The sequence below is a fragment of the Coloeus monedula genome (assembly GCF_965178545.1).
Source record: "Coloeus monedula genome assembly, chromosome: 26".
Taxonomy (NCBI): Eukaryota; Metazoa; Chordata; class Aves; order Passeriformes; family Corvidae; genus Coloeus; species Coloeus monedula.
In genome coordinates this window covers 2,351,398-2,363,471 of record NC_138806.1, presented here as the reverse complement: position 1 = coordinate 2,363,471, position 12,074 = coordinate 2,351,398, and the positions used below count along the sequence as shown (strand labels likewise).

Genomic DNA, 12,074 nt, shown 5'->3' with positions numbered 1-12,074 from the left:
TAAAGGTCATCTAGTCCAACCCCTTTCCATGGACAGGGATATCTGTCACTACATTAGGTTAATCAAAAGTCCTTTAAGCCTGACCTGGGATCCTTCCCAGGCTGGGGCACCACATCATTCTATAAGTAATATTTTCCAGTGCCTCACCACACTCATCATCATAAATTTCTATCTTTCGTGCCTTCTACATCTACCCTATTTCACATTGAATATCTTGCTCCGTCTCCAATCACTGCAGGCCTTGATATAATGTCTGTCTCCCACTTCCTTAAATGTCGCCTTTCCTGGGTTTTCTCTTTTGGCCTTTTCTTTCTTAAACCTATTTCAACCAAAAAGTCTTTCTCTCTCTCTCTCTCTTGCTCTCCCTGACACCGAGGGCTGTCACCACCATCCTGCGCTGTGTGAGCAGGAGTGGAACCAGGAGAAGGGTGGGAGCGACGATGTCGCGCTGCTCAGCACTCGCCTGCTGCCATCCCCGGTGTTGGGCACAGGCTGCAATGCAAGAACCACCTGGACCAAGTGGAGCGAGCTTGGTGTAAGGTGGCCAGGACAGTGAGGAGGTTGGAGCACTTGGCTGGAGAGGAGACACTGAAGGCCCAGGGCTTGCTGAGTGTAGGGAAGAGAAAGCTTTAATGGAGACCAAAAATCATCGCTCTCATCATTATGATCATCTCTCTTGTCATTATGATCATTGAAGAGCATCCAGCCATGCTCTCCAGCCCCAGGTCAGTAGAGAAAATTAAAAAACAGAGTTACCCATTGCATGACTAAGAATATTTAAATTGAGCCTTTCTTAACACCCTGTGCAAAATCATCCCCCCACAAGGCCCTCCCACAACCAGCCCTGAGAAACATCTCTCTTTCTGGGCATCTTGGGAGAGGATCTTCAGGGGAATAAATGAGAGAAAGACATGGGCTGCAATGCACAAGAACTTTAATGAGTCTAAACAGGAAAATTAGGTCAATCCAAGATGAGATGCCAATGCAGAGAGCACCAGGAGCAAACAATAGTCCATTTTTTCCCAAGGGGTGCTTTCCAAGCAGGTGCCCACACAGGCGGTGGAGCCAGCAGCTCCTCCCCAGGCTGGCTGAGTGCGGCTCACAGCCCAGGGGAGCACAAGGCAACAAGGACACAGGAGGGAAAGGAGAGAGTGGCAGAGGGCACAGGCAGGGATGGGCCGTGCTTCCCGAGAGCCCAGGCTGGCCCTGTCCTTCTGCAAGGCATGGGCTGGGCTGGCTCAGTCCCTCAGGAAGCAACAAGCCGATGCTGCGTCCCCAGGGCGGTTCCACCCTCTGCATCCCTGGCTTCCTTCCCCAGGGCCATCGCCAGCAGCTTTAGCAGGGGAGGCCCCTCGTGCCACAGAGGCCACTGCCCAAGCCTGAGAGGCCAAAGCCCCCGGAGCTGATGGGCACTCCCTGAGAGCTGAGGATGCTGCCAACAGCAGCCGAGGTGGAGGATCCCACCACGGTGTTCTGTGGGAAGGAGCTGAGGATGGGCCCAGGCAGCGTCACCACCACAGGAGAGGGTTCGATGATGACGGTGGAGTCCTGGCACTGCCGGACACAGGGCTCATTGCAGCTGTTGGCCAGCGGGGTGGGGCCGCAGGGCTGGCAGGGCCGGCACGGGGTGAAGCAGGACATGTCTTGGGGCTGCAGGTGCACCTGGCAGAGAGGACATTGAGGAGCAGAGTACAAGGAAGGGCTATGTCAGAGCAGTCTTTTGGCACACCATGATGAAGAAAAGCAAAGAGAAGGAGAAGACCGCAGGAGGCTGCTCAGACAGGCCCAACAGCCTCACTCTTTGCTCAAGGCCCCAAGAATCTCCCAAAGAGCGACCAAGTCCACACACTTCCACACCTGGGCCAGAACTCAGGAGAAACTTCAGCCAAAACCCAGCCTCTCTCCATGCACAACTTCTGCCCCTTCCCTCTCCCATGACAAGCAGTTCTCAAGAGCCCACATGGGATTAAAGCAAGGAAGGGGATCAGAAAGCTCAAAGGAGCAAGAAAAGAAAGGGCTTCAGACTCACCTTGATCCCAAGGAGATGGAGGTGAGAGGAGTGGATGAGAGAGCGAGGAGAAGGTGCCCCTTTTATACTGCTCCTGCACCGCCCCAGGCCCACAGGCACTGCACAAGGGCAGTAATTTTCCAACACATTCACCTCCAAAGAAAAATATCCTCCCTAACGCCACACGTTGTGGTTTGATTTCCATAAACACTGCCATTTCATTTCCTCATTTCTCACGTGCTTGCTCTGTGTTGCAGCTCCTTTCACGTGTGCCATGCGAGGCCTGAGGATACCCGGGGTCAGAGCGTGTCCATGCAGGCACAGGATGTGCCCCCGTGCCAGAGGGTCCCGTGCAGGCAGGGGATGTTGGCTGGGGGCAGTGCCTTGCCACTGTTGGCAGCTGCTTCTGCGGGGACAGGCCCAGCTCTGCCCTGCCCCGCACAGAGCAGCAGAGCATCCAGAGGCTCCTCTCCTGGCACCACGTCCTGCCTGCTGCTCTCTCCACGCCCTCACCTCACTCCAGTGCCCACTGGCCACTGCTTCTCCACGGAAATGCTTTCCTCTCCCTTCGTCCTGATGCCCTTTGCTGATGCAGAACATTAGCTGGGCTGTCTGAGTATTCCAGGGTTGAGTTTACCAAAGCCAAGGCCCACCTGGAGCAGAATCAGCAAAGCTGGTGGTGGGAAACAAGAAGATCTTCCACACGGGGCAGCAGCAAAAGGGAGGCTTGAGCCAAGGCTGACTGGGGCAGCTTTGCTGGGGACAGGGGTTATGGGAAAGTAGAAGGCTCCCCAGGGCTTCTGGGCTTTGGTCTTCACTGGCAACATTTCTTGTCACAGGCTCAGGCTCCTGATATTCCCCAGAAAGAGCAGAATAAGGAGACCTTCCCCACAGCAGAGGAGCAACAACATTCACACAGACTGGACCGACATGAATGTGTGCAACCTCGTGACAGGCACACAAGTGCTGGTGTCAAAGAAAACACCTCCAAACACCCTTTGGCTAGTGCCAGCACTCAGGGAATGCAGCTGAGGACAGGGAGGAAGAGATGGTCAGGACGTATACGAGTACCAATGTACAGACCCTGGACTTCAAACATGACAACTTCCATCCAGTCAGGCATCTGGCAGGACAGATGTGCCTTCACAGGCACCTGCGATGACCAAAAGAGATTGGAAAAGCCAGCAGCACCAGAGGGGCACCTCATGGTCCAAGGAACGTGAAAGGTCCAGGCAAAACACAGGATAAGAAGAGAACACTCTGATGGGGGACAGCAATGGACACAGGGAACTCATCTTCCAGGTCAAAGACATCTGGCTGTGGAGGGGAGCTCTCCTGGATGTTCTGGAGACAAAAGAAGGGGTTTCAGAAAATACCTCCCCACTGCTTGGGACACATCCTGGGCTCCAAAGCTCTATGGCTTCTGCTGGGCATTGGGACTTAAATCCACTCCTTTCCCATGCCCCAAATGCCTCCTCAGCCTAGGCAACAACCCAGCACCACTGGATAGGGCAGGAAACCTCCCCCATTTCCACAACACACGAAAGCTCTGGGGAAACTGCAGAGCCACATGCCGGGGGATGCTCAGCGAGGGGATGCGCTCCAAAGCGCCCTGGCTACAAAACCAGCTCTCAAAACACACCAAGGAGCACTGCACTTCCCTGCCCTCCAGACATGGAGGCAGCTGGGATGCGTCCCAGGAGGACAAGGGAATGCCTTCAGTAGGCAAATTTCCAGGGAGAGACTCTCCCTACCAGTGACAAGTCACGCTCTAATATTGGGTTGGCCATGTGTCAGCCTTTTGGTGTGAGGCCAAGGCAGGAGGGTGGGATGTCTGCAGGCTTTGTTCCAGGCAGGGCTGAATTCCCCTTCAGCAAGTGCAGCTCCATCCTGGCCCTGGGGAAAGGGTGCTTGGCAGCTCTCTCACATGTCACACGTGTTCTCAGCACTGACAGCACGTATTGGAAAAGTGGCCTGTGCTTGTGTGTCACCCAGGTCAGGCTCCACATTGTGCAGCCAAAGGACATCACAGGTGAGGAGAGAGAGGGAGGAACAAGGAACGGTCCAGACACCCAACACCTCCCCCAGATATTGAGAAGCCCAATGGCACAGGGCTCTGCTTGAGACTTGATTCCTGCCAATGATCAGGGAATTACTGACTCAGAGAATCATGAGGATTGGCAAGGACCTCCAAGATCATTGAGTCCAACCATTCCTCATGTGTTCCTGCAAGTCAAATCCTTGGGCTTCTCATCCTTTAACATGAAAGGGATCCCCATGACCTAGTGGGGATGTCAGAAAGGAGGAAATGAAAAGGCAGCGTTGATGGAAACCAAAACATGCCCTGTGGCATTAGGGAGGATATTGTGCTTGGGAGATGAGTCTGTAGGAAAATTGTTGCCCCTGTGCAGTGACTGTGGGCCTGGGGCAGTTCAGGAGCAGTATAAAAGCAGCTCCTTCTCCTCACCCTCTCATCCACTCTTCCTGTCTCCAGCTCCTTGGGAATAAGGTGAGTCTGGAGCATTTCTCCTCCTCCTTGTCCTCCTCCAAATGCATTTCTAAGCACATTACTTGTCTTCAGCTGAGCACTGGGGCTCCTTGCCATGGGTGAGGGAAGGAGGCAGAAGGTGTGGCAGAGACAGACACTGGGGCTTGGCTGAGGTGTCTCCTGAGCTACTGGTCAGGTGGGGATCTCCATGGACTTTGTCATGATTTGGGGAGTCTTTTGCACTGAGAGAAACAGGGTCATCCTCATGGTGGGCTGAAAGGCTGCTTCACACCCACTCCTTGTACTCTGCTCCTCTCTGTCCTCTCTGCCAGGTGCACCTGCAGCCCCAAGACATGTCCTGCTTCACCCCGTGCCGGCCCTGCCAGCCCTGCGGCCCCACCCCGCTGGCCAACAGCTGCAATGAGCCCTGTGTCCGGCAGTGCCAGGACTCCACCGTGGCCATCCAGCCCTCCCCAGTCGTGGTGACGCTGCCTGGGCCCATCCTCAGCTCCTTCCCACAGAACACCGCCGTGGGATCCTCCACCTCGGCTGCTGTTGGCAGCATCCTCAGCTCTCAGGGAGTGCCCATCAGCTCCGGGGGCTTTGGCCTCTCAGGCTTGGGCAGTGGCCTCTGTGGCACGAGGCGCTTCCCCTGCTAAAGCTGCTCCCTCCACTGGAGCCTCCACCTCGATACCCCGCTTTTCCCTCTTTTGACCCATTAAATTCTGCTGCATCCCAGCCCCTGCCTTTGTGTCATCCTTTGCCCTGCAGACCCTCTCCCAAGGCAGAGAGGCTGCCCTGGGGTGTTTCTGGGAGGCGGTTGTTGGGCTGGTTTTGCACTGGCTGTCAACACAGGCTGGCATTGGCTGTGCTCAGTGTGCACTGAGTGAATCTCTGGGCTCTCAGTTTCCCTGAATCCCCTCCCTTGTCCAGCTGCCCAAGATGGTTTTGATGTAGCCCAGGACACAGTTGGCTTTCTGGGCTGCTAGAGCACAGTTTTGGTTTGTGACAAGCCTATCATCCCACAGACACCCCCAAGTCCTTCTTGGCAGGGCTGCATAGAATAGAATAGAATAGAATAGAATAGAATAGAATAGAATAGAATGGAATAGAATAGAATAGAATAGAATAGAATAGAATAGAACAGAACAGAATAGAATGGAATGGAATGGAATAGAATAGAATGACCCTAGGACAGAATAAAATTACCCTACATAGTCCAGGGACAGCCATGCACCTCATTCCCCTTTCCTCTTTAAGCTGAACAGTTGACACAAGGACTCCGCAGTCAATGTGGCACTGACAAGATGGAGGCACCAGCTTCCCTCAGACTCCAGGAGATCCCATCCTAACCACAGGATTCCCAAAATGAGGGACACAGAGCAGTGGGCTGCCTTCACACAGACTCCTGTTACCATGGAATCACAGAATGGGTTTGATTGTGTTGCCCACAAAATCAGATTTGTTGCCCACTGTGCAATAACTCAATAATCGCACACTCCAAAGAGAACCTGATTATTTATGTCAGAGTTGCACAAGCCTGGGTTCTCGGTGGAATTCCCCAAATCAAGCATACCCACCAGACTCTTCATGCCATTATTTGGACCCAGAAATTCAGAGGTAGAAGCTTTCCAAGTGCAGCCCCTCTGTTGGGGTTGGTTACTGAGTTCCATACAAGATGTCTGGGAGGAACACATGCTAACTGCAATCTGCTCCACTGGCATACAACATCTTGATTTACTACTCTTGTGTTTTAGGAATGGTATTCTCCAATTTAGTAGTCCCGCTAAAAAAAACTCCAGGCCAACACTCGCTTCCCCTTCCCCTCCAGATGGAAGCACAAAAGTCAAAGATCACGGGTTGAGATAAGAACAATTTACTGGAAACAGCAATGGGATAAGAAAACAAACTGTAACTGCCACAATATTAAAAACAAAAGGTGTAAGACAAAGAAAATATTTACAGGAAAGTTAAACAACTCCAGATGGTTTCATCTCCCAGGCTTTTTCCCAATGGAAGGAACACCCTTCTTCCTGGAAGCCAGAGGCTCCCTCTCCCTCTCCCCCCTCCACCTCGTCCAGGTACCAACATGGGCTGGTATCAATTAACGTGAGTCTTGCCCATGCCCCCTCCTGCTTACCTGGGCCAAACCAGGACAGCTACATCTTTAAGCCTTGTTAGTTCCCAGATGTCCTTGACTAGGGGAGGCAGCCACTGCCTGTTCCAATCATTAGATCCCCTTTCTTGATGATTAGGCGGGCAAGTAGAGAAAGATCTTGGGCCTGGTTTAACAGTGGTATTCTCCACTTTAGTGCTCCAAATCCAACCACGTGCTGCTCTGTTCCCTTCCCTTCCTTCTCCACTGTGGAGGGCAGGAGAAGAGAATTGGAGGCACAAAAAGCAAAGATCACAGGCTGAGATAGGTACACTTTACTGGAAGCAGCAATGAGATAAGAAAATGAACTATAATCACAGCAATATTAATAACAAAAGTGTACAAGAGAGAGAGAGTGAATCACATGCCAAAATGTGACCATGGAGCTCCCAACCCAACTGCAGCCACAACTGCCCCGACCCCAAGAGAGCCCTTCCTTCCTGAAGAGACTCCCTTCCCTCTCCCGGCCCCAGCAATGACCTGAAGTGGTATAGAAATACCTCCAAGTCCTGGCCGTGCCCTCTCCTGGCTGCTGCAAAAATTGACCCTGTCCTGGCTGGAACCAGAACTAGCTGACATCAGAGATGATCCCGAATCGAGATAATCTTGACATATTACACATTCTTCAGCAGCTGGAAGAATCCAGTAAAGGTCATCTAGTCCAACCCCTTTCCATGGACAGGGATATCTGTCACTACATTAGGTTAATCAAAAGTCCTTTAAGCCTGACCTGGGATCCTTCCCAGGCTGGGGCACCACATCATTCTATAAGTAATATTTTCCAGTGCCTCACCACACTCATCATCATAAATTTCTATCTTTTGTGCCTTCTACATCTACCCTATTTCACATTGAATATCTTGCTCCGTCTCCAATCACTGCAGGCCTTGATATAATGTCTGTCTCCCACTTCCTTAAATGTCGCCTTTCCTGGGTTTTCTCTTTTGGCCCTTTCTTTCTTAAACCTATTTCAACCAAAAAGTCTTTCTCTCTCTCTCTCTCTTGCTCTCCCTGACACCGAGGGCTGTCACCACCATCCTGCGCTGTGTGAGCAGGAGTGGAACCAGGAGAAGGGTGGGAGCGACGATGTCGCGCTGCTCAGCACTCGCCTGCTGCCATCCCCGGTGTTGGGCACAGGCTGCAATGCAAGAACCACCTGGACCAAGTGGAGCGAGCTTGGTGTAAGGTGGCCAGGACAGTGAGGAGGTTGGAGCACTTGGCTGGAGAGGAGACACTGAAGGCCCAGGGCTTGCTGAGTGTAGGGAAGAGAAAGCTTTAATGGAGACCAAAAATCATCGCTCTCATCATTATGATCATCTCTCTTGTCATTATGATCATTGAAGAGCATCCAGCCATGCTCTCCAGCCCCAAGTCAGTAGAAAAAATTAAAAAACAGAGTTACCCATTGCATGACTAAGAATATTTAAATTGAGCCTTTCTTAACACCCTGTGCAAAATCATCCCCCCACAAGGCCCTCCCACAACCAGCCCTGAGAAACATCTCTCTTTCTGGGCATCTTGGGAGAGGATCTTCAGGGGAATAAATGAGAGAAAGACATGGGCTGCAATGCACAAGAACTTTAATGAGTCTAAACAGGAAAATTAGGTCAATCCAAGATGAGATGCCAATGCAGAGAGCACCAGGAGCAAACAATAGTCCATTTTTTCCCAAGGGGTGCTTTCCAAGCAGGTGCCCACACAGGCGGTGGAGCCAGCAGCTCCTCCCCAGGCTGGCTGAGTGCGGCTCACAGCCCAGGGGAGCACAAGGCAACAAGGACACAGGAGGGAAAGGAGAGAGTGGCAGAGGGCACAGGCAGGGATGGGCCGTGCTTCCCGAGAGCCCAGGCTGGCCCTGTCCTTCTGCAAGGCATGGGCTGGGCTGGCTCAGTCCCTCAGGAAGCAACAAGCCGATGCTGCGTCCCCAGGGCGGTTCCACCCTCTGCATCCCTGGCTTCCTTCCCCAGGGCCATCGCCAGCAGCTTTAGCAGGGGAGGCCCCTCGTGCCACAGAGGCCACTGCCCAAGCCTGAGAGGCCAAAGCCCCCGGAGCTGATGGGCACTCCCTGAGAGCTGAGGATGCTGCCAACAGCAGCCGAGGTGGAGGATCCCACGGCGGTGTTCTGTGGGAAGGAGCTGAGGATGGGCCCAGGCAGGGTCACCACCACAGGAGAGGGTTCGATGATGACGGTGGAGTCCTGGCACTGCCGGACACAGGGCTCATTGCAGCTGTTGGCCAGCGGGGTGGGGCCGCAGGGCTGGCAGGGCCGGCACGGGGTGAAGCAGGACATGTCTTGGGGCTGCAGGTGCACCTGGCAGACAGGACATTGAGGAGCAGAGTACAAGGAAGGGCTATGTCAGAGCAGTCTTTTGGCACACCATGATGAAGAAAAGCAAAGAGAAGGAGAAGACCGCAGGAGGCTGCTCAGACAGGCCCAACAGCCTCACTCTTTGCTCAAGGCCCCAAGAATCTCCCAAAGAGCGACCAAGTCCACACACTTCCACACCTGGGCCAGAACTCAGGAGAAACTTCAGCCAAAACCCAGCCTCTCTCCATGCACAACTTCTGCCCCTTCCCTCTCCCATGACAAGCAGTTCTCAAGAGCCCACATGGGATTAAAGCAAGGAAGGGGATCAGAAAGCTCAAAGGAGCAAGAAAAGAAAGGGCTTCAGACTCACCTTGATCCCAAGGAGATGGAGGTGAGAGGAGTGGATGAGAGAGCGAGGAGAAGGTGCCCCTTTTATACTGCTCCTGCACCGCCCCAGGCCCACAGGCACTGCACAAGGGCAGTAATTTTCCAACACATTCACCTCCAAAGAAAAATATCCTCCCTAACGCCACACGTTGTGGTTTGATTTCCATAAACACTGCCATTTCATTTCCTCATTTCTCACGTGCTTGCTCTGTGTTGCAGCTCCTTTCACGTGTGCCATGCGAGGCCTGAGGATACCCGGGGTCAGAGCGTGTCCATGCAGGCACAGGATGTGCCCCCGTGCCAGAGGGTCCCGTGCAGGCAGGGGATGTTGGCTGGGGGCAGTGCCTTGCCACTGTTGGCAGCTGCTTCTGCGGGGACAGGCCCAGCTCTGCCCTGCCCCGCACAGAGCAGCAGAGCATCCAGAGGCTCCTCTCCTGGCACCACGTCCTGCCTGCTGCTCTCTCCACGCCCTCACCTCACTCCAGTGCCCACTGGCCACTGCTTCTCCACGGAAATGCTTTCCTCTCCCTTCGTCCTGATGCCCTTTGCTGATGCAGAACATTAGCTGGGCTGTCTGAGTATTCCAGGGTTGAGTTTACCAAAGCCAAGGCCCACCTGGAGCAGAATCAGCAAAGCTGGTGGTGGGAAACAAGAAGATCTTCCACACGGGGCAGCAGCAAAAGGGAGGCTTGAGCCAAGGCTGACTGGGGCAGCTTTGCTGGGGACAGGGGTTATGGGAAAGTAGAAGGCTCCCCAGGGCTTCTGGGCTTTGGTCTTCACTGGCAACATTTCTTGTCACAGGCTCAGGCTCCTGATATTCCCCAGAAAGAGCAGAATAAGGAGACCTTCCCCACAGCAGAGGAGCAACAACATTCACACAGACTGGACCGACATGAATGTGTGCAACCTCGTGACAGGCACACAAGTGCTGGTGTCAAAGAAAACACCTCCAAACACCCTTTGGCTAGTGCCAGCACTCAGGGAATGCAGCTGAGGACAGGGAGGAAGAGATGGTCAGGACGTATACGAGTACCAATGTACAGACCCTGGACTTCAAACATGACAACTTCCATCCAGTCAGGCATCTGGCAGGACAGATGTGCCTTCACAGGCACCTGCGATGACCAAAAGAGATTGGAAAAGCCAGCAGCACCAGAGGGGCACCTCATGGTCCAAGGAACGTGAAAGGTCCAGGCAACACACAGGATAAAAAGAGAACACTCTGATGGGGGACAGCAATGGACACAGGGAACTCATCTTCCAGGTCAAAGACATCTGGCTGTGGAGGGGAGCTCTCCTGGATGTTCTGGAGACAAAAGAAGGGGTTTCAGAAAATACCTCCCCACTGCTTGGGACACATCCTGGGCTCCAAAGCTCTATGGCTTCTGCTGGGCATTGGGACTTAAATCCACTCCTTTCCCATGCCCCAAATGCCTCCTCAGCCTAGGCAACAACCCAGCACCACTGGATAGGGCAGGAAACCTCCCCCATTTCCACAACACACGAAAGCTCTGGGGAAACTGCAGAGCCACATGCCGGGGGATGCTCAGCGAGGGGATGCGCTCCAAAGCGCCCTGGCTACAAAACCAGCTCTCAAAACACACCAAGGAGCACTGCACTTCCCTGCCCTCCAGACATGGAGGCAGCTGGGATGCGTCCCAGGAGGACAAGGGAATGCCTTCAGTAGGCAAATTTCCAGGGAGAGACTCTCCCTACCAGTGACAAGTCACGCTCTAATATTGGGTTGGCCATGTGTCAGCCTTTTGGTGTGAGGCCAAGGCAGGAGGGTGGGATGTCTGCAGGCTTTGTTCCAGGCAGGGCTGAATTCCCCTTCAGCAAGTGCAGCTCCATCCTGGCCCTGGGGAAAGGGTGCTTGGCAGCTCTCTCACATGTCACACGTGTTCTCAGCACTGACAGCACGTATTGGAAAAGTGGCCTGTGCTTGTGTGTCACCCAGGTCAGGCTCCACATTGTGCAGCCAAAGGACATCACAGGTGAGGAGAGAGAGGGAGGAACAAGGAACGGTCCAGACACCCAACACCTCCCCCAGATATTGAGAAGCCCAATGGCACAGGGCTCTGCTTGAGACTTGATTCCTGCCAATGATCAGGGAATTACTGACTCAGAGAATCATGAGGATTGGCAAGGACCTCCAAGATCATTGAGTCCAACCATTCCTCATGTGTTCCTGCAAGTCAAATCCTTGGGCTTCTCATCCTTTAACATGAAAGGGATCCCCATGACCTAGTGGGGATGTCAGAAAGGAGGAAATGAAAAGGCAGCGTTGATGGAAACCAAAACATGCCCTGTGGCATTAGGGAGGATATTGTGCTTGGGAGATGAGTCTGTAGGAAAATTGTTGCCCCTGTGCAGTGACTGTGGGCCTGGGGCAGTTCAGGAGCAGTATAAAAGCAGCTCCTTCTCCTCACCCTCTCATCCACTCTTCCTGTCTCCAGCTCCTTGGGAATAAGGTGAGTCTGGAGCATTTCTCCTCCTCCTTGTCCTCCTCCAAATGCATTTCTAAGCACATTACTTGTCTTCAGCTGAGCACTGGGGCTCCTTGCCATGGGTGAGGGAAGGAGGCAGAAGGTGTGGCAGAGACAGACACTGGGGCTTGGCTGAGGTGTCTCCTGAGCTACTGGTCAGGTGGGGATCTCCATGGACTTTGTCATGATTTGGGGAGTCTTTTGCACTGAGAGAAACAGGGTCATCCTCATGGTGGGCTGAAAGG

The 12,074-nt window shown here is 53.4% G+C and overlaps 3 protein-coding genes across 3 annotated transcripts; 1 reads left to right on the top strand and 2 right to left on the bottom strand.

The window, feature by feature from the left end:
* Nucleotides 1–1,335: 1,335 nt before the first annotated feature.
* Nucleotides 1,336–1,641, bottom strand: LOC309582445 (feather keratin 1-like; the record flags this gene model as incomplete). The annotated part of the gene is made up of 1 exon (XM_082297605.1): nucleotides 1,336–1,641. One exon carries the CDS (start codon nucleotides 1,639–1,641, stop codon nucleotides 1,336–1,338), a length of 306 nt encoding a protein of 101 aa, XP_082153731.1.
* A 3,208-nt stretch (nucleotides 1,642–4,849) lies between these two features.
* Nucleotides 4,850–5,155, top strand: LOC309582454 (feather keratin 1-like; the record flags this gene model as incomplete). The annotated part of the gene is made up of 1 exon (XM_082297614.1): nucleotides 4,850–5,155. One exon carries the CDS (start codon nucleotides 4,850–4,852, stop codon nucleotides 5,153–5,155), a length of 306 nt encoding a protein of 101 aa, XP_082153740.1.
* Nucleotides 5,156–8,632: 3,477 nt separating this feature from the next.
* LOC309582447 (feather keratin 1-like) lies at nucleotides 8,633–8,938 on the bottom strand (the record flags this gene model as incomplete). Its single annotated transcript, XM_082297607.1, has 1 exon — nucleotides 8,633–8,938. The coding sequence occupies one exon, from the start codon at nucleotides 8,936–8,938 to the stop codon at nucleotides 8,633–8,635; it is 306 nt and encodes a 101-aa protein (XP_082153733.1).
* Between the last annotated feature and the right edge of the window lie 3,136 nt (nucleotides 8,939–12,074).